This window comes from Takifugu rubripes, chromosome 10 (genome assembly GCF_901000725.2).
Source record: "Takifugu rubripes chromosome 10, fTakRub1.2, whole genome shotgun sequence".
Classification (NCBI taxonomy): domain Eukaryota; kingdom Metazoa; phylum Chordata; class Actinopteri; order Tetraodontiformes; family Tetraodontidae; genus Takifugu; species Takifugu rubripes.
In genome coordinates this window covers 8,147,975-8,161,564 of record NC_042294.1, presented here as the reverse complement: position 1 = coordinate 8,161,564, position 13,590 = coordinate 8,147,975, and the positions used below count along the sequence as shown (strand labels likewise).

The 13,590-nt window shown below is 44.1% G+C and overlaps 4 protein-coding genes and 1 non-coding gene across 5 annotated transcripts; 3 read left to right on the top strand and 2 right to left on the bottom strand.

Annotated features, from left to right (window-relative positions):
* Positions 1–54: 54 nt before the first annotated feature.
* Positions 55–4,030, top strand: arl8 (ADP-ribosylation factor-like 8). Its single transcript, XM_003968049.3, has 6 exons — positions 55–422; positions 1,414–1,474; positions 1,554–1,701; positions 2,373–2,456; positions 2,559–2,710; positions 2,903–4,030. Exons 1-6 carry the CDS (start codon positions 377–379, stop codon positions 2,949–2,951), a joined length of 540 nt encoding a protein of 179 aa, XP_003968098.1. The 5' UTR covers positions 55–376; the 3' UTR covers positions 2,952–4,030.
* A 4-nt stretch (positions 4,031–4,034) lies between these two features.
* maf1b (MAF1 homolog, negative regulator of RNA polymerase III b) lies at positions 4,035–7,929 on the bottom strand. The gene is made up of 8 exons (XM_011607985.2): positions 7,384–7,929; positions 7,047–7,131; positions 5,881–6,012; positions 5,642–5,804; positions 5,417–5,538; positions 5,211–5,330; positions 5,043–5,135; positions 4,035–4,959 (listed from the first exon to the last, which is right to left on the bottom strand). Exons 2-8 carry the CDS (start codon positions 7,127–7,129, stop codon positions 4,935–4,937), a joined length of 738 nt encoding a protein of 245 aa, XP_011606287.1. The 5' UTR covers positions 7,130–7,131; positions 7,384–7,929; the 3' UTR covers positions 4,035–4,934.
* Positions 7,930–8,472: 543 nt separating this feature from the next.
* On the top strand, positions 8,473–8,545 carry trnar-ccg (transfer RNA arginine (anticodon CCG)). The gene has a single exon. It is a non-coding gene; the product is annotated as a tRNA-Arg (tRNA).
* Positions 8,546–8,726: 181 nt separating this feature from the next.
* On the bottom strand, positions 8,727–10,766 carry zfand1 (zinc finger, AN1-type domain 1). Its single transcript, XM_003968060.3, has 8 exons — positions 10,614–10,766; positions 10,297–10,339; positions 10,108–10,147; positions 9,858–9,985; positions 9,605–9,696; positions 9,360–9,478; positions 9,117–9,272; positions 8,727–8,976 (listed from the first exon to the last, which is right to left on the bottom strand). The coding sequence occupies exons 1-8, from the start codon at positions 10,666–10,668 to the stop codon at positions 8,800–8,802; spliced, it is 810 nt and encodes a 269-aa protein (XP_003968109.1). The 5' UTR covers positions 10,669–10,766; the 3' UTR covers positions 8,727–8,799.
* A 170-nt stretch (positions 10,767–10,936) lies between these two features.
* On the top strand, positions 10,937–13,066 carry chmp4c (charged multivesicular body protein 4C). Its single transcript, XM_003968061.3, has 5 exons — positions 10,937–11,334; positions 11,810–11,987; positions 12,084–12,192; positions 12,269–12,395; positions 12,476–13,066. Exons 1-5 carry the CDS (start codon positions 11,109–11,111, stop codon positions 12,535–12,537), a joined length of 702 nt encoding a protein of 233 aa, XP_003968110.1. The 5' UTR covers positions 10,937–11,108; the 3' UTR covers positions 12,538–13,066.
* The last annotated feature ends 524 nt before the right edge of the window (positions 13,067–13,590 follow it).

Genomic DNA, 13,590 nt, shown 5'->3' with positions numbered 1-13,590 from the left:
CGAATTAAATGGTCGGCTGGCTCTTATTCTCTCCGCTCCGCCGCCGAGCAGCAGCTAACGGGCACAGGCGAACCCACCACACGGCTGTGCTCCTCCGCCCGCCGCTACAGCTATTGCGGAGGCGTTAAATACACTCGATATTATCCCGTCACCTCCATGCGCCTTCATACTACTTTCTCATCGCGCCCGTCACGTTTTCGGTAGGAAAGAGGCGCATGGAGTCCTCTTTGAAACGGTCTGTGAGGTGTCTAGCGGACAAGGGCTCTTCGAGCTAACGGTAGCTAGCCGCAGCTGGCCGAGGATCGAGCGGTGTGAAGAGAGCCGGAGCTCGGTGCTGCCGCCCGCGGATTCACGGTCGTTGCTCGAAACCTAAACGATGGGCCTCATATTCGCCAAGCTGTGGAGCTTCTTCTGCAACCAAGGTGGGTGAATGTTGGATATTTTCCGGCTCACCGATCAACCCGCTAGCAGCTCATCCGCGGTTGGTGAGCTCGGTTAGCGGGCTAGCTAACAGATGGGGCACTATTCTCTCACGGCATATTTGTGTCGCTTCGGCGTCTTTATCACCAGACAGTCTTTGTTCGACTCGTGCGTTTGGAAGAAATAAGATTAATCCACACGTTGTCATCTTCATCACTCGCTACGATAGTTAATGTGCTGGTCAACCTGTCTGATTACCTTAAAACAAAAGCCTTAGCAGGGCGGTTTCATCTCCTTCAACCCGTTTCAAAATTGCTTTTGAACTTTCCCCCGGTTTTCCAGAATCTATTTTAATCCAGGTTAAATTGACTAACCAGAAAAGTGTAAACGATGTAACCACAATGGAGAAGCGCAACAAAGACGCCCGTGAATAGCCTAAGAGGGGGTTTAATCCCAGTTATTTGGCTCTCACGTTGATTTTAGAGGGGACTTTAATTACATAGATCATAGATGTACTGTTCCAGACACAAGGTTTCAAGTTTCAGTCGTTAAGGTGGAGTCTATTGTTGGCCACATAATAGTAGTAGTAGTAGACACCATCATATAATCTAGAGTAATTTGATTACTGGGCTTCGACCCATTCTAATCCCATTCCAGCAACCCATTTATTGTGTTCTACGGAATGGTTTTGTCATCTATTTTAAATCGGCAGAAGTTTTGCAGAAGTGTAATTGGTGGCTCTTTTGTGGAAGCGGCAGACGGGTCCTTGTCTGGTGCCCCGAAGTGGTCAAATCCGCGGGGCCCTTTGACCGCACATCCTTCCCGTTTGGGAGCCGCGGCTCTCAGAAGGGCGGAAAAGTCAAACCACTACATTAGGATGTTTTGGCGTGTTGGTGTCAGGGGTGAATCTGCATTATTGTCTCCTCAGTCTGGCCCGCTGCCTCACAATATCACACCTGTTGCGACTGACGGCCGTGTTTACTTGTTTCGCAGAGCACAAGGTCATCATTGTTGGACTCGACAACGCTGGGAAAACCACTATCCTCTATCAGTTGTAAGTCTCCGTTGAACGTTTTGTTGCGTCTTGTCTGAACGTGCAAAAACCTCACTTTTGCGATTCTCCCCTGGTCAAGTCTGATGAACGAGGTGGTCCACACATCCCCCACCATCGGAAGTAACGTGGAAGAAATAGTGGTGAAGAACACTCACTTCCTGATGTGGGATATAGGGGGGCAGGAGTCTCTCCGGTCTTCCTGGAACACCTACTACTCCAACACAGAGGTGGGCAGCACATTTTCAGATTTTTCTTTCTTTGCTTTGTCAGGCCCCGGGGGGGGGGAAAAGGTATTGTCCGGCAGCTGGCGTGTTTGTTCGCCGCACAGACATCAGCAGGGGCCGCCCAGGTCAAAGGTTGCCTTTGGAACAAAGGTGCCTATCTGAAGGGCAAAAAGGCAGGTCAGATTCGGCACATGATGGGCACCACAGGCGGGACAGCCCTCTAGTTTGACAACCCGCAGACCCATCTGTGCCTCTTTCTGCCTGAACACGACGTGGGATATCTGATACAGCTTGAGGCCACCAGTAAACACAGCCAGTGTTCAGTGATCCGTGACCTGGTTCCACTACGTTCTCTGCAAATGAGCACCCATATGTTTTGTTTTCAAATGACTTTCTGTCTGTACTAGCACAGATAATGTGTTGTGAATATACAGTATGTTGCCCTTTTGTGGTGGTTGTTGCTGCCCCTGGAGTCCCTCTTGCATCCCCCAACACACCGGCCGTCAGGCTTTTGTCACGCAGGGCCACTGTCTCGCGTTGTAAAAGGATTATTAGCATCACAGCTACAGACCCCACTGTGAGGTGCCTGTGCCCACCCACTGTGATGCATTTTCACTTCTAAAGTACCCTTTGAAAAGAGGTCATGGGTGTGGTTTCTTTCTCCTGCTCTGCAGTTCATTATTCTGGTGGTGGACAGTACCGACAGAGAGAGGCTGGCCATCTCTAAAGAGGAGCTCTACAGGATGTTGGCTCATGAGGTATGCATTAACAAGGAAACCACCTACACACTGGTGATGTCACCGGAGGGCTTTGAGTTCCCTGTAAAGGGTCCCGTTGTTTCAGCCTTTGTTCTCTTTCAGGATCTGCGTAAAGCGGCCGTGTTGATATTTGCCAATAAGCAAGATATGAAGAATTGTATGAGTGCGGCAGAGATCTCCACTTACCTCACACTCAGCTCCATCAAAGACCACCCCTGGCACATACAGTCCTGCTGTGCACTCACAGGAGAAGGGTGAGATGCATTTGTTTGTGTGGCTTCCAAAAAAAGAAAAAAATATAAAACTTTGACATTTGGCCTGCTGTGCGTCCTGTCAGCCACTGTTTTCCGTGTCTAAATGTGTAGTAGGGTTTCGAGACATTGGAAGATATTTTAAATGATGTCTTTTTGCACTTTTCATTCATTGATACTTTTCTCTTTGTCCAGTTTATGCCAAGGCCTTGAGTGGATGACCTCGAGGGCTGGCCTCAGATAGCCCCTCGCTCCTCCTGCCATCCACAGCCTGACTACCTGCACCACTCGCGGCGGTGACACGGCGGCTCGTCTTTTCCGGCTCATCGTTGCTTCTTATTTTTAAAAGGATGAATTTTAATGAACTCGTGACCTCTGGGAACAGGAAAGGACCTAAGCACTGGCCCCTGCTAAGGTAGAAAAGCTGGAAACACTACAGTAAATATTGAACTGAACCAGTTGTGGGAGCCACGGCTTGTTTTTATTTTTTTTTATTTTTAAATACCGGTAGTGAAAAAACCAACTACCAAGGACTCCTTCACACTACATTCATATCGTGTTACTTTACAGAATGCCAGTTTGCCCACTGTTGGGAAGCAGGATGCAGCTGTGGGGTTATTTTATTCACATTTGGGTGAAGGTTGAGGAATTATCAGCAGTATTCACCACTCAAACAGGACACTGACAGTGTGGGCAGGTTTGTCCAAGTTAAGTTCTCACATCACTTTAATCAGGCACAGGTTTAAAACCTGCCATGTTATTTTCATAAGCTACGTCGTTGGTGTGTTTTCAACACTGCTGGTGCTGAAATGTTGTCAAACGACCCTTTGGCATCTTGACTTTCAGGACTATAGTTGTACATTATTTTGAGGGAAGTACATGTTACTCTGTCTGGCATGAAAAAAATGTTGTCCTCCTGGAACAAAGCTTATTTCAAGAGCCAAGTTTTAATGAGTTTTACTTTTTTTTTGTTATTCAAGTGTATTTAATGCACATGTTTCTCTTTTAATGCTTTTCCCCTGCAAAGAGAAGGGATCCAAAAACATCTAACAGGGTTGCATGTTCAAGGAAAGGCTGTTACTGCCATGTTCATGGTTATTTGTATTGACTAAATCAGTGTTTTGGCCATTTTGCAGTTCCAGAACTTGCTCCCCAGCCATCACCTTAATGCAGAAATCTTACATCAGCATGTCAGTTTATGGTTCCAGCTTGGTTCTCTGTACCCAATGTCAGAACGTACAGGAACCTGTGTGTGTGTGTGTGTGTTGGAGTCCAGCCTGGGTCCTGCATCCAGAACTGTTTTGAATAAATCTTTTCAATCCAGTTGGGTTTTTTTTTTGTTTTAATGGAAACTACAGGTTGAAACTGGTTCAAACACTAGTTTATTCATATCTGCAAGCAGAGAGCAGTTAATAAAAGTCACAGAACTCCCCCCAGGCAGAAGGAACATAACAAGGAACTTGTCTATTTCTAAAAAATAACTTCTTTTGTAAAAGTTCACCCCCTTTCACTATACATTCGCATCTCACTGAAGCATTTTTAGTGAGGTAATTTACAAAGATCACTGTAGAAATCAGGTTTTAATCCGCTGATAGGTTAGAACATTATAAACACTGGTTATAACAAGACTCATTGGACAAAACAACCAACTGATATGTTTTGAAGCTGCACTCCCGTTTCCTCAAAATGCCCCAGTGGTGAGCGCTCGCAGTAACACCGTTCTACAATTCGGAGTTATGAATGCAGTTTTGGGACGTCAAACTCGGTGCTAAAAACCTCACAGTAACGTCACTGCCACACACAGGAAGCAACACAAGGAAACAGCGAATAGATAGGTTCTCAGCCCATATACTGAATCAATCCCAATTGGGCTGTCCTGACCCCAGACCAGTCTCCAGTCCACTTATAACTTTGAGTCTGTTCTCACTGATGCTGGTGTCGTCTCGACATCGTACGGAAGAAATCCGCCTGCGTGAGTCGCTCATCGTCATCCACAAAGTTCCCTCTTTGGAAATGATGCGTGTGCAGAATGTTTGGTGGCGCGTGAATTACAAAACAGCTTATGGATAGTACAGAAGATTAAATGTTCAAAAACATCCACAACCTCAAGACCGGCAGAGGAGAAAGCTTCAAACATGCAGAGTAATGGGTGAAACTGGCTTTGGATGAGGCAACAAAATGGAAATGGGAGAAGCCAAGCTGTTCTTTAGCCGGGATAGTTCCATGTTTACACGCAGAGAGCCCTGTAGAACCTGTAACAGGAGGATAAATCACTTAAAAATGTAATGTACATGTTTAATATTTAAAAAAAAGAAAGAAAAACCAACCCACAGACCTGTCCTCAGTGAAGCCGTCTGGCTCCTCCACATCGTCCAGCTCCATGTCCAGCTCGTTGTCCAGAGAATCGCGACCATAACCGCTCAGCACGCTGTCGATGCACAGATCCATAAATACTACACATGTGATCTAACGCGTTGCCTTGGTTACAAGAGAATGAGCCTACCTGACAGAGCGACATGTGAAGAATACAATCCTCTTCAGCTTCTTGTTGTAAAAGAAGTAGTTGAAAGACCAGAGGCTTCCTTCTTCACCAAAGGGGTCCGAGTCCAGATCAGGGTTGTAGCTACAAACCAGCATCGAACAGTGTCAATACACGATTCAGGTTATCACCATAGCAACTGGCACAGTGGAAAACAATACACACACTACCTGTAAATGTCACAGCTCTGCAGGTTGATCTCTTGGTCGATGGCGTTCCAAAGTTCTGGTCTCAGGGAGTTGAACTCCTCCCCCACTGCTGAGAACAAGCTGCTGTTCACTGCATTAGCCACCTGCGGAAAAGCCCGACACTTACACAAAGCGCCGTTTCTGCCTCATGAAAAGTGCACGATGTAAAAACTCCCGGATCAGGTCAGAGGAAAAAGGCACACTAACCCAGTTGAGGCTGGATTCCCGGCTGAACTCGTGGGCTCGCGCCGCGCTGAAGTCGTAGTCGGGCCTGAAGGACTCGTTGAGCGTTGTGATGAGGTAGAACAGAGTCTTCCTGCAACACTTGTCGCTCAGGGGGTTCTCCCCGTCCTCGCTGCTCTTTCCCAGCCTGGACGAGGACAAAAGGAAATGGGACGTTATCTCTAGTATTTGTCGAAGGGATTCACCATCCTGGCATCACTGACAGCGAAGGGCTGGCGGCGCTGCTGGACTGGGGTGGGGAGAGCGCCTCCAGGACGTGTGGTTCCCCCTCTTGGCAGAACTGCTTGAACATGTGTTTGTCATCTCCTGCCATCTTACAGGAGTAGCTCTCAATCCTGCAAGACAAAATAACAACTGTGAGAGCCATTCTTGCTCATCTACGGAGCCCGCCACCTCTGAAACCTCCTGCATGCTCGTTCATGTTTCTGGGTCAGGCTTAACCGTGCACGGTTTTGTTTCCTGACACACAGGGGTTATGTAAGAGCAAAAGGTTGTGCAACATAAGATAACTACTACTGGGACCGTCTCTGGCGTCGCCACCCTAAATTTAGCTACAACGAGCGGCGGCAGAGACCACGGTGGAAAAAACTGGCCTGGATTCCAGACACAGCTGACCTGCTGGCAAAACACGGCTGGTAATCGGATGACATGTCAACACAAGAGGCCTTAAGTTAGGCACAACAATAACAAACCTTCTGCTAGCACCTGGGACCGACCCTCGGCCTTTCAGGCGGATTATTTTTATGTCTTCTGGAAACTTTAAGTCCCACTCTGATATTCCGCTTGACTAATCCACTAAGCAGCTCTAGTGACACTCGGCTTTCACTGCGTTTATGTGTTGAGATACGTTCTTGCAAGGACCAGTAATGTGGTCTCAGCTGTGCACAGAGCAATTGTGGGAGAGACTGCCATGTTTTGCTTGACGTTAGGTCACAGTAACAGAAGCTTAGCTTCCAACAGCCAAGCTGGTACTGAGGTTTCAGGGCTCCAACACCAAATACCCTTTATGTAACTGTTACAGTCAGGGACGGTCTTGTGTAAGCTAAAAACACTGTGTTCTCACACTTCGAGGTAACATTAACTGCACTCCCAGTTAGTAATTAACACTGAAAGTTGGTTTCCAGCACAGCAGTTCATTATCGGGATTATGCAACATTCCGGTAGGCATGGTCCACTACCCCCGTTTACGGGCAGAGATGTAATCCATAAACGAACCACACCTAATTCACCTTTCCCCGAGCCTACCTGATCACCATGGCTAGAATCTTTCTTATGTGAGGACATTTGAATGTGGCAATCAATGAAGTTCCCACTCCTGCACAGATGCTGGAATGCGCGTTGTGCGTGCTGCAAAGGTCTGGACACCCACCTTCCAAGGATGCGAGATTCTCCCACTTCAACACACAGCCGGGAGCTGAGGGCTTCAAAGCTGGAGTTCTCCAACAGTTTCATGGCTACAGAAAGGGAACACAACGACCGTTAAACAGGGATAAAGTGACCTTTCCTCCAGATCCACCTATTAGCTGGGTAAAATAGATGTCATTAAGTGATTATACGCTGCATAAATCAGTAAATAGCTTTAGGACAGCGCCCCGTGAGGTCACATTTAACACTGGGCCAATTTCCTGGTTCTAGGTTACAGCCCCTCCCCCACACTATTTATGACAAATTGTTCTTGGGTCAATATAACGCTTTAATGTACTCACCGAGAAATATATCCCAACACAGAATAATGTAAAAGCCAGGTCACCAGCGGTACAGACTTCTTCTCAACTCAAGTTGTTTACTTGAAGAGGCAAAAGATTAACCACCGACTTCTGTGTTGACCAGCTTATCTGTTAGCTTGGAGGCTAGTAGCGGTCGCGTCTTCTTTGTAATCGCAGCCGAAAATTTAATTTACACTCGCGCTTGGGTATCTCACAGAAGCACTCGGTCGAGACTGACTTTGTCTGGGGCCTTGCAAATTTATAGAAAAACTGCTCTTCCCAATTAAATGCGACGAAATTACATCCAGAGGCTGTTGACGTGCGTCGGGTTCTGTCTGCAGCGGCATCCCTTTTGACCTGATTTTGCTGAAAATGGTTAGTACGAAACCAAGTCGCCTTTTCTAAGCGACTTGATAAAATAACAAGCTACCTAGCTCAACGAAAGTCCAAAATCTATTCAAGGGTTCTGTAAATCGTCGATCACCTCAACAATACATCAACAGCGCTCAAAACAACCGAATCGACTGTACTGGTCGCCCAGCCCCCTAATTTATTTATATAAAAGCAGACACGCCCACGCCAACCAAATCCATCCTGTGATTGGCTGCTTCGCCTGTACGTAATTGTGACAACTCGTTTGATTGGTCGACCCCTGATCCGAGGACCCCCTAAACTACAACTGCGTCAGTGTGCTTATCTTTCAAGAACTGCTAAAAAAATAAGAACTGCGACACTTAAACACATTCTACAGACTATTCTTTTGATATATACCGCAGCATTAAGCAATTCACCATCCGCAAAATGCACAAAGTCCCACGTAACTTATCATTCGTGCGCTGTTGCTCTTCCATGAACGTGCCTAATTTTTGAATAGTAAAATTTATGCTTTTGGGCTTTTTTCCCGTTTGTTTATACTGTGTATAATGTGTAATGTATACTGTATCAACGCCCTTTCCTCGCCCCAGCAGTTGCGTTAAACTATTAACCATTTTTGGATTCCGGACAAGAAATCAATAGTAAATTCAAATGCTAGTCCTAAAACTCCTTTCGACAGTTGTATCATTTTATATTTTATCCAGCTATTTCGTTGGCCCAGTGGCCTAATGGATAAGGTATCAGCCTCCGGAGCTGGGGATTGTGGGTTCAAGTCCCACCTGGGTCGTAAAATGTTATTTATCTTTATGTAAAATCAATGGGCAGATACTAAAAATGGCTTTCAAGCCCTCAAATGACTGAACCATTTCTAAACATTGCATCTTAAAAATTTTCTCCCTTTTTCATGTAGATATGCTGTTGTCAAAGAAAGTTACATTAACGCATAGTAGCCATAGTGACAAAGAAGGTTTGCATAAAAACATTTTATTGACAGGTCATCATACACAACGGTTGTATGCAACTGTATCTGTGTTTTATCTGTCAGGATGGTGTGATGTATTCAGAAACATCCTCCAGGCCTGCGCACTCATTGTCCAGATACTCCAGGATCACATGACCCCCATTGTATAGAGGGGCTTCTGGGTGGGCCAGTATTGAGAGCAGGTTATCATCCATCTGGAAAGCCTTGCCTGTCTGAGGATGACATAATCGCAACTTCTGTGCAAGAAATAAAAAGACAATTACTGTGTTATAGAAAAATTTGCCCTGAGAAAATTGTAAATGAATCAGTACAATACAGTAAGCAGAGACATGTTGGATGAGTGGCAGGCCTCAGTGCACCAGTGTGCACCCATTACCTTAGCAGCCTGTACATTATTGTTGTTCTTGAGGCTTGCTAATGAAGCTGCGTAATCCACCACTTTGCCCACACTCCATTTGGAACAGAAGAACATTGGTTTGCTGGAGTCTTTAGATTCCTTGGGAAGATAGACCTGAAAATATGTTCTTTCTGTCTAAAAGACAATAAATGTACATTAATAGGCAGATATGATATTTAAGATCCACAAAACATTGTTTTGAATTTGATTTTAAACAAGTACCTGAGGCAAACCTTTGTCACCAGCAGCATGCAGCTTCAGTTTCATTAATGCTACCTTGGCTGCAGTTGCGCTGTTCTTCGCCCCTTTGCGGCCTTTACTTTTGGTTCCATCCTTTGACTCTGAGTAACGATAAGAAAGTAAATAACAATCCAATTGTAAGAGAAGCACAAAATCCAAGTGATTCTGACAAATTGTTGATTCCAAGGATTCCTGGGGAATGACAAAACACTTTAAAACTCACTGACCAATAATCTTTTGCACCAACTCTTGTGTAGCCACCATTCGAGGCTTTTGGACTTCCAACTTGTCACATTGGTGGTCGTCTTGATGGCGGTGGCTATAAAGCAAGGAGTTAGCAATTACATTAACAAAATACTAGTCAATATACATGAAGGGGTTTCTTTCATTTATTAGTTTTCTATTTAGTGCAATTTACACTGTGTTGACTACTATGTTGGTGGCAATTTATGGTAAGTGGTAAGGGGGGGAAAAACCTACGCCAAACAGAAATGTTGTTCACAATGTGGACAAATAACAGGCAACAATTCTTTTCCTTTGCAGTCCTGAAATGAACATGGATAACTTCTGGTACCAGCCTCTTTTTGGGTCGTCCTTTTGACTGGCTCCTAAAAGCCATGAGGGGAAAAAAGATAAAGATTTGAGACACACTGTAAGTGAAATACCACCAGGAGCTTAGGCCCAGTTAATGTAATAAAATACAAATCATGTAACCAACAAACTAGTTTACCTCTGAACATGAATGAGAGTCCCTGGTTCTGTGCTCAAAGCTGTAAGGGACACAAGCACCATTTTATTTCATTTTTGCTTCTCGGGTTAACTGGTGCTGTTTGACTGCACTGTAGACAGGTACATTTACACTACTGATCTGGGATTAATAAAATTATCCTCTAACTCTGCAGAGCTGTTGAGTCCTTACCAGAAAACGCCACTGCAGCAATCACAGACAAAAGGCAGGAAATCTACGTCACATACAGCACAAAAGGTGCAAACAGTAAATAACACAATATGTGAATGTTAACAGCGGGGTTAAGCAATGTTCTGAACTTCTACTGAGTGGATTTTCGCACAAAATAAAGCGTACATATAAATATCTGTCATTTTGCTACCTATAGCAGGCTAACAGTTTGTAACCTTTAGTCAGCAGCTAACATGCTCGCAAAGCTATAGATTTGTTAGAACAAACGCGTTAAAGTACTGCAAACTCTGTTGGTTGTAAAACGGACTCAAAATTACCTTTTTGATTGCAGGACTTGACCTGGCAATGGCTTCCAATATCTAATTCAGCCATCGGAGAGCTTTCCGCCGAATGTCAACATCAACTTTGGCCCCGGATGTGACGTAGCTGCCTCTATTTTCTTTTTCCGCTGTTTTTGTTTATCAAGTAAAATAATCCGCTTTTAGATTAGAGCAGATTAAAGATTAAAGAACAGATAATACGCGGAAAATGAAACAAAGTGTATTTTGCAATTAATTGCCAAATACAAAAAAATATCTGCAACTTCTTTCAAGAGAAAACGGGTCATGGAAAGGGGGGAGGGGATCCAACCCTACGTCATGCAGGTAATTGTTAAAGGTGTGGCAAAAGGCTCATTCGGTGGCTGCGTTGAATCGAAGCCAGAAACTTGTCGAGCTGGTAAATCTGCCCTTCACACTGTGCGATCGACAACCAAAGAGCCCGGAAGAGTCCAGGGAAAATTTACCGAGGCGATTGAGAGAAACGGATAAAAAATGAGTAAGTTCACCAAGTTATTCAAGGGCAGCTCCAGCTCGAGTTCATCGAGCTCGTCGAAATCGCGACACCACCACCGGTCCCACGCAGGGCCGACGCCGCAGGAGGCCATCCACAAACTGCGGGAAACCGAGGAAATGCTGACCAAAAAGCAAGACTTCCTGGAGAAGAGGATAGAACAAGAACTAATGACAGCAAAGAAACATGGCACTAAAAACAAACAAGGCAAGTTTTTGCTAAAGTATAATGTTTTGGTAAAAGGTGTTATGTTCCCAGTGCTCGAGGCCATTGGTGCAATTATAATAGTAATATCTCAGTTTAAGTTGTAATGAATGCTAAATATATAGGTTAAATACAATCTTGTGCACCAGGTCTTCAAAATTCAGAAGTAAAATAGGCCTCCCTTGAAAATTTATGACCTGCCCTGTTTGTTGTTTTAAGACATGTGGTATAACTGGTTTATTACAAACAAGAATTGATCAAATTTTGTGATATACCTCAAGTTTTGCCTTTACATTTAAAAAAAACAAACAAAAAAAACAACCTTAACAGTCGCCCGTTCTATTTGAATCATTTAAGAGTAGAACTAAACGTTGGAAGGAATTTGGATTGGTTGTTTGTGAACGCCCAACCCCGGAAGCTCAGCATCAATGATGATAAATGGTGATAAATGTATTGTTTGGGCATTTCTCTGCATCAGCGGCCCTGCGGGCCTTGAAGAAGAAGAAGCGCCTGGAGCAGCAGCTTGTCCAGATCGACGGCACGCTGTCCACCATTGAGTTTCAGCGTGAAGCTTTAGAGAACTCGCACACCAACACGGAGGTTCTGAAGAACATGGGCTTCGCTGCCCGGGCCCTGGAGAAGGTCCACAAAGACATGTAAGGATGTAGAATAAATAGACATTCTCTTACACTTTTTGTGCATCAGTGCATTGAATTTGTAAAAGTATTTACCCCCCTTTTTCTTTTTTAAAGCAACATTGACAAGATCGATGACATGATGCAGGATATAACGGAGCAGCAGGACAGGGCCCAAGAGATCAGCGATGCCATTTCCAGGCCTTTTGGCGACGTCTACGATGAGGTAAAAGTCACTTGTACTTTAAAATAATATTCATTGTGCAGAAGTGTAATCCTGCACATTTGCTGTGGTCCGTTAGGATGAGTTGTTGGCAGAGCTGCAGGAGCTGCAGGATCAGGACATGGAGGAGAGTATGGAGAGCATGGGCGGACTTCCCAGTGTGCCCAGCTCCAAGCTGCCCTCGGCACGGCCCAGTCAGCATGCATGTAAGTAACTGGAATCTATTTATCTTTTTATTGATCCGGCTGCTGCTTTAACATTGACATCATATTGTTTGATTTTCCAGCAACCAGGAGACGAGCTGAAGAAGATGAAGACTTGAGTAAACTGGCCTCGTGGGCAATATAATTGCACCCAGGCCACCTCTAATGAAGAGTTTATGATTACGGAGGGCTCCAATTTTACATATAAATTTAAAAGGTTTTAGGGAAATGAAGTGCCCTGGACTGTTGATAAAGCTGTGTTTGTCTGAGCGTGATGGTTCAATTTGAAATGGAGCGCATATGCACATTTCTTTGAGGATAAAGTGTTAATTGGGTTTAACACTCTCCATCCTTTTGCTTTGTTGTTGAATTAATAGGGGACTGTCCATGTTTGTTCTCCATCATGCTCTTAAATACATTAGCTAATAGCTGTTAGCATCTGTCCAAGCATGCCGTTCTGTACCACACCAAAATGAACCTCATTCTTTAGTGGATGAACGTCTAAATTATTCTGTAAAATCAGATTACATAAAGAAATTAAACGGCGGTTGGATCTCTTGATTTGTTTTATCTTGCCTGTCTTTACCGAGATAATTTTTCCCATTTTTGTTGATAGTACATTATTCTCACCGAATACCACAAAACTGTAAATAAAGTGATTTTTGCAACATTGATTTGTCAGAACACTCATTTCCGACTTGTCTTGTATGTTGCACTGAAGATGGATGAATTACTGTTGTCGGTATGTATTTAGATTTTTGGATGTTATTCATTTGTGTAATAATGTAAAATATTCTTAGCTCTCTCAGATCAGATCTTTACTGAAACCAGATCGGATATTTTGTCATTTTACCCATAACTGAGAAGAAAATGTAACAGTTAACGTTGAGGGAATTGATTTGAATAAAACATCAAAAGTAAGCTGGGAAACAGTAACTGGTAAAATAGTATATATAAGAACTATTAGGATCAAAACTGCCATATGTTAGCATAGGAACAACAATGTGTGTAGTGTTGTAAAGAAAAAATAGACATAAAAAACCTTAAGCAGTTCTAGCAAGTATGCAAAACAGGTAACATCACAATTTGGTCACGAGGAAGTATTTCCTGTATTTGTGCTTTTCTATTTTTATTATGTAGCTATGCTAGTTGCTTATGAACTGTACAGTGTTTTTGTTGCCCAGCAAATGCACCAAGA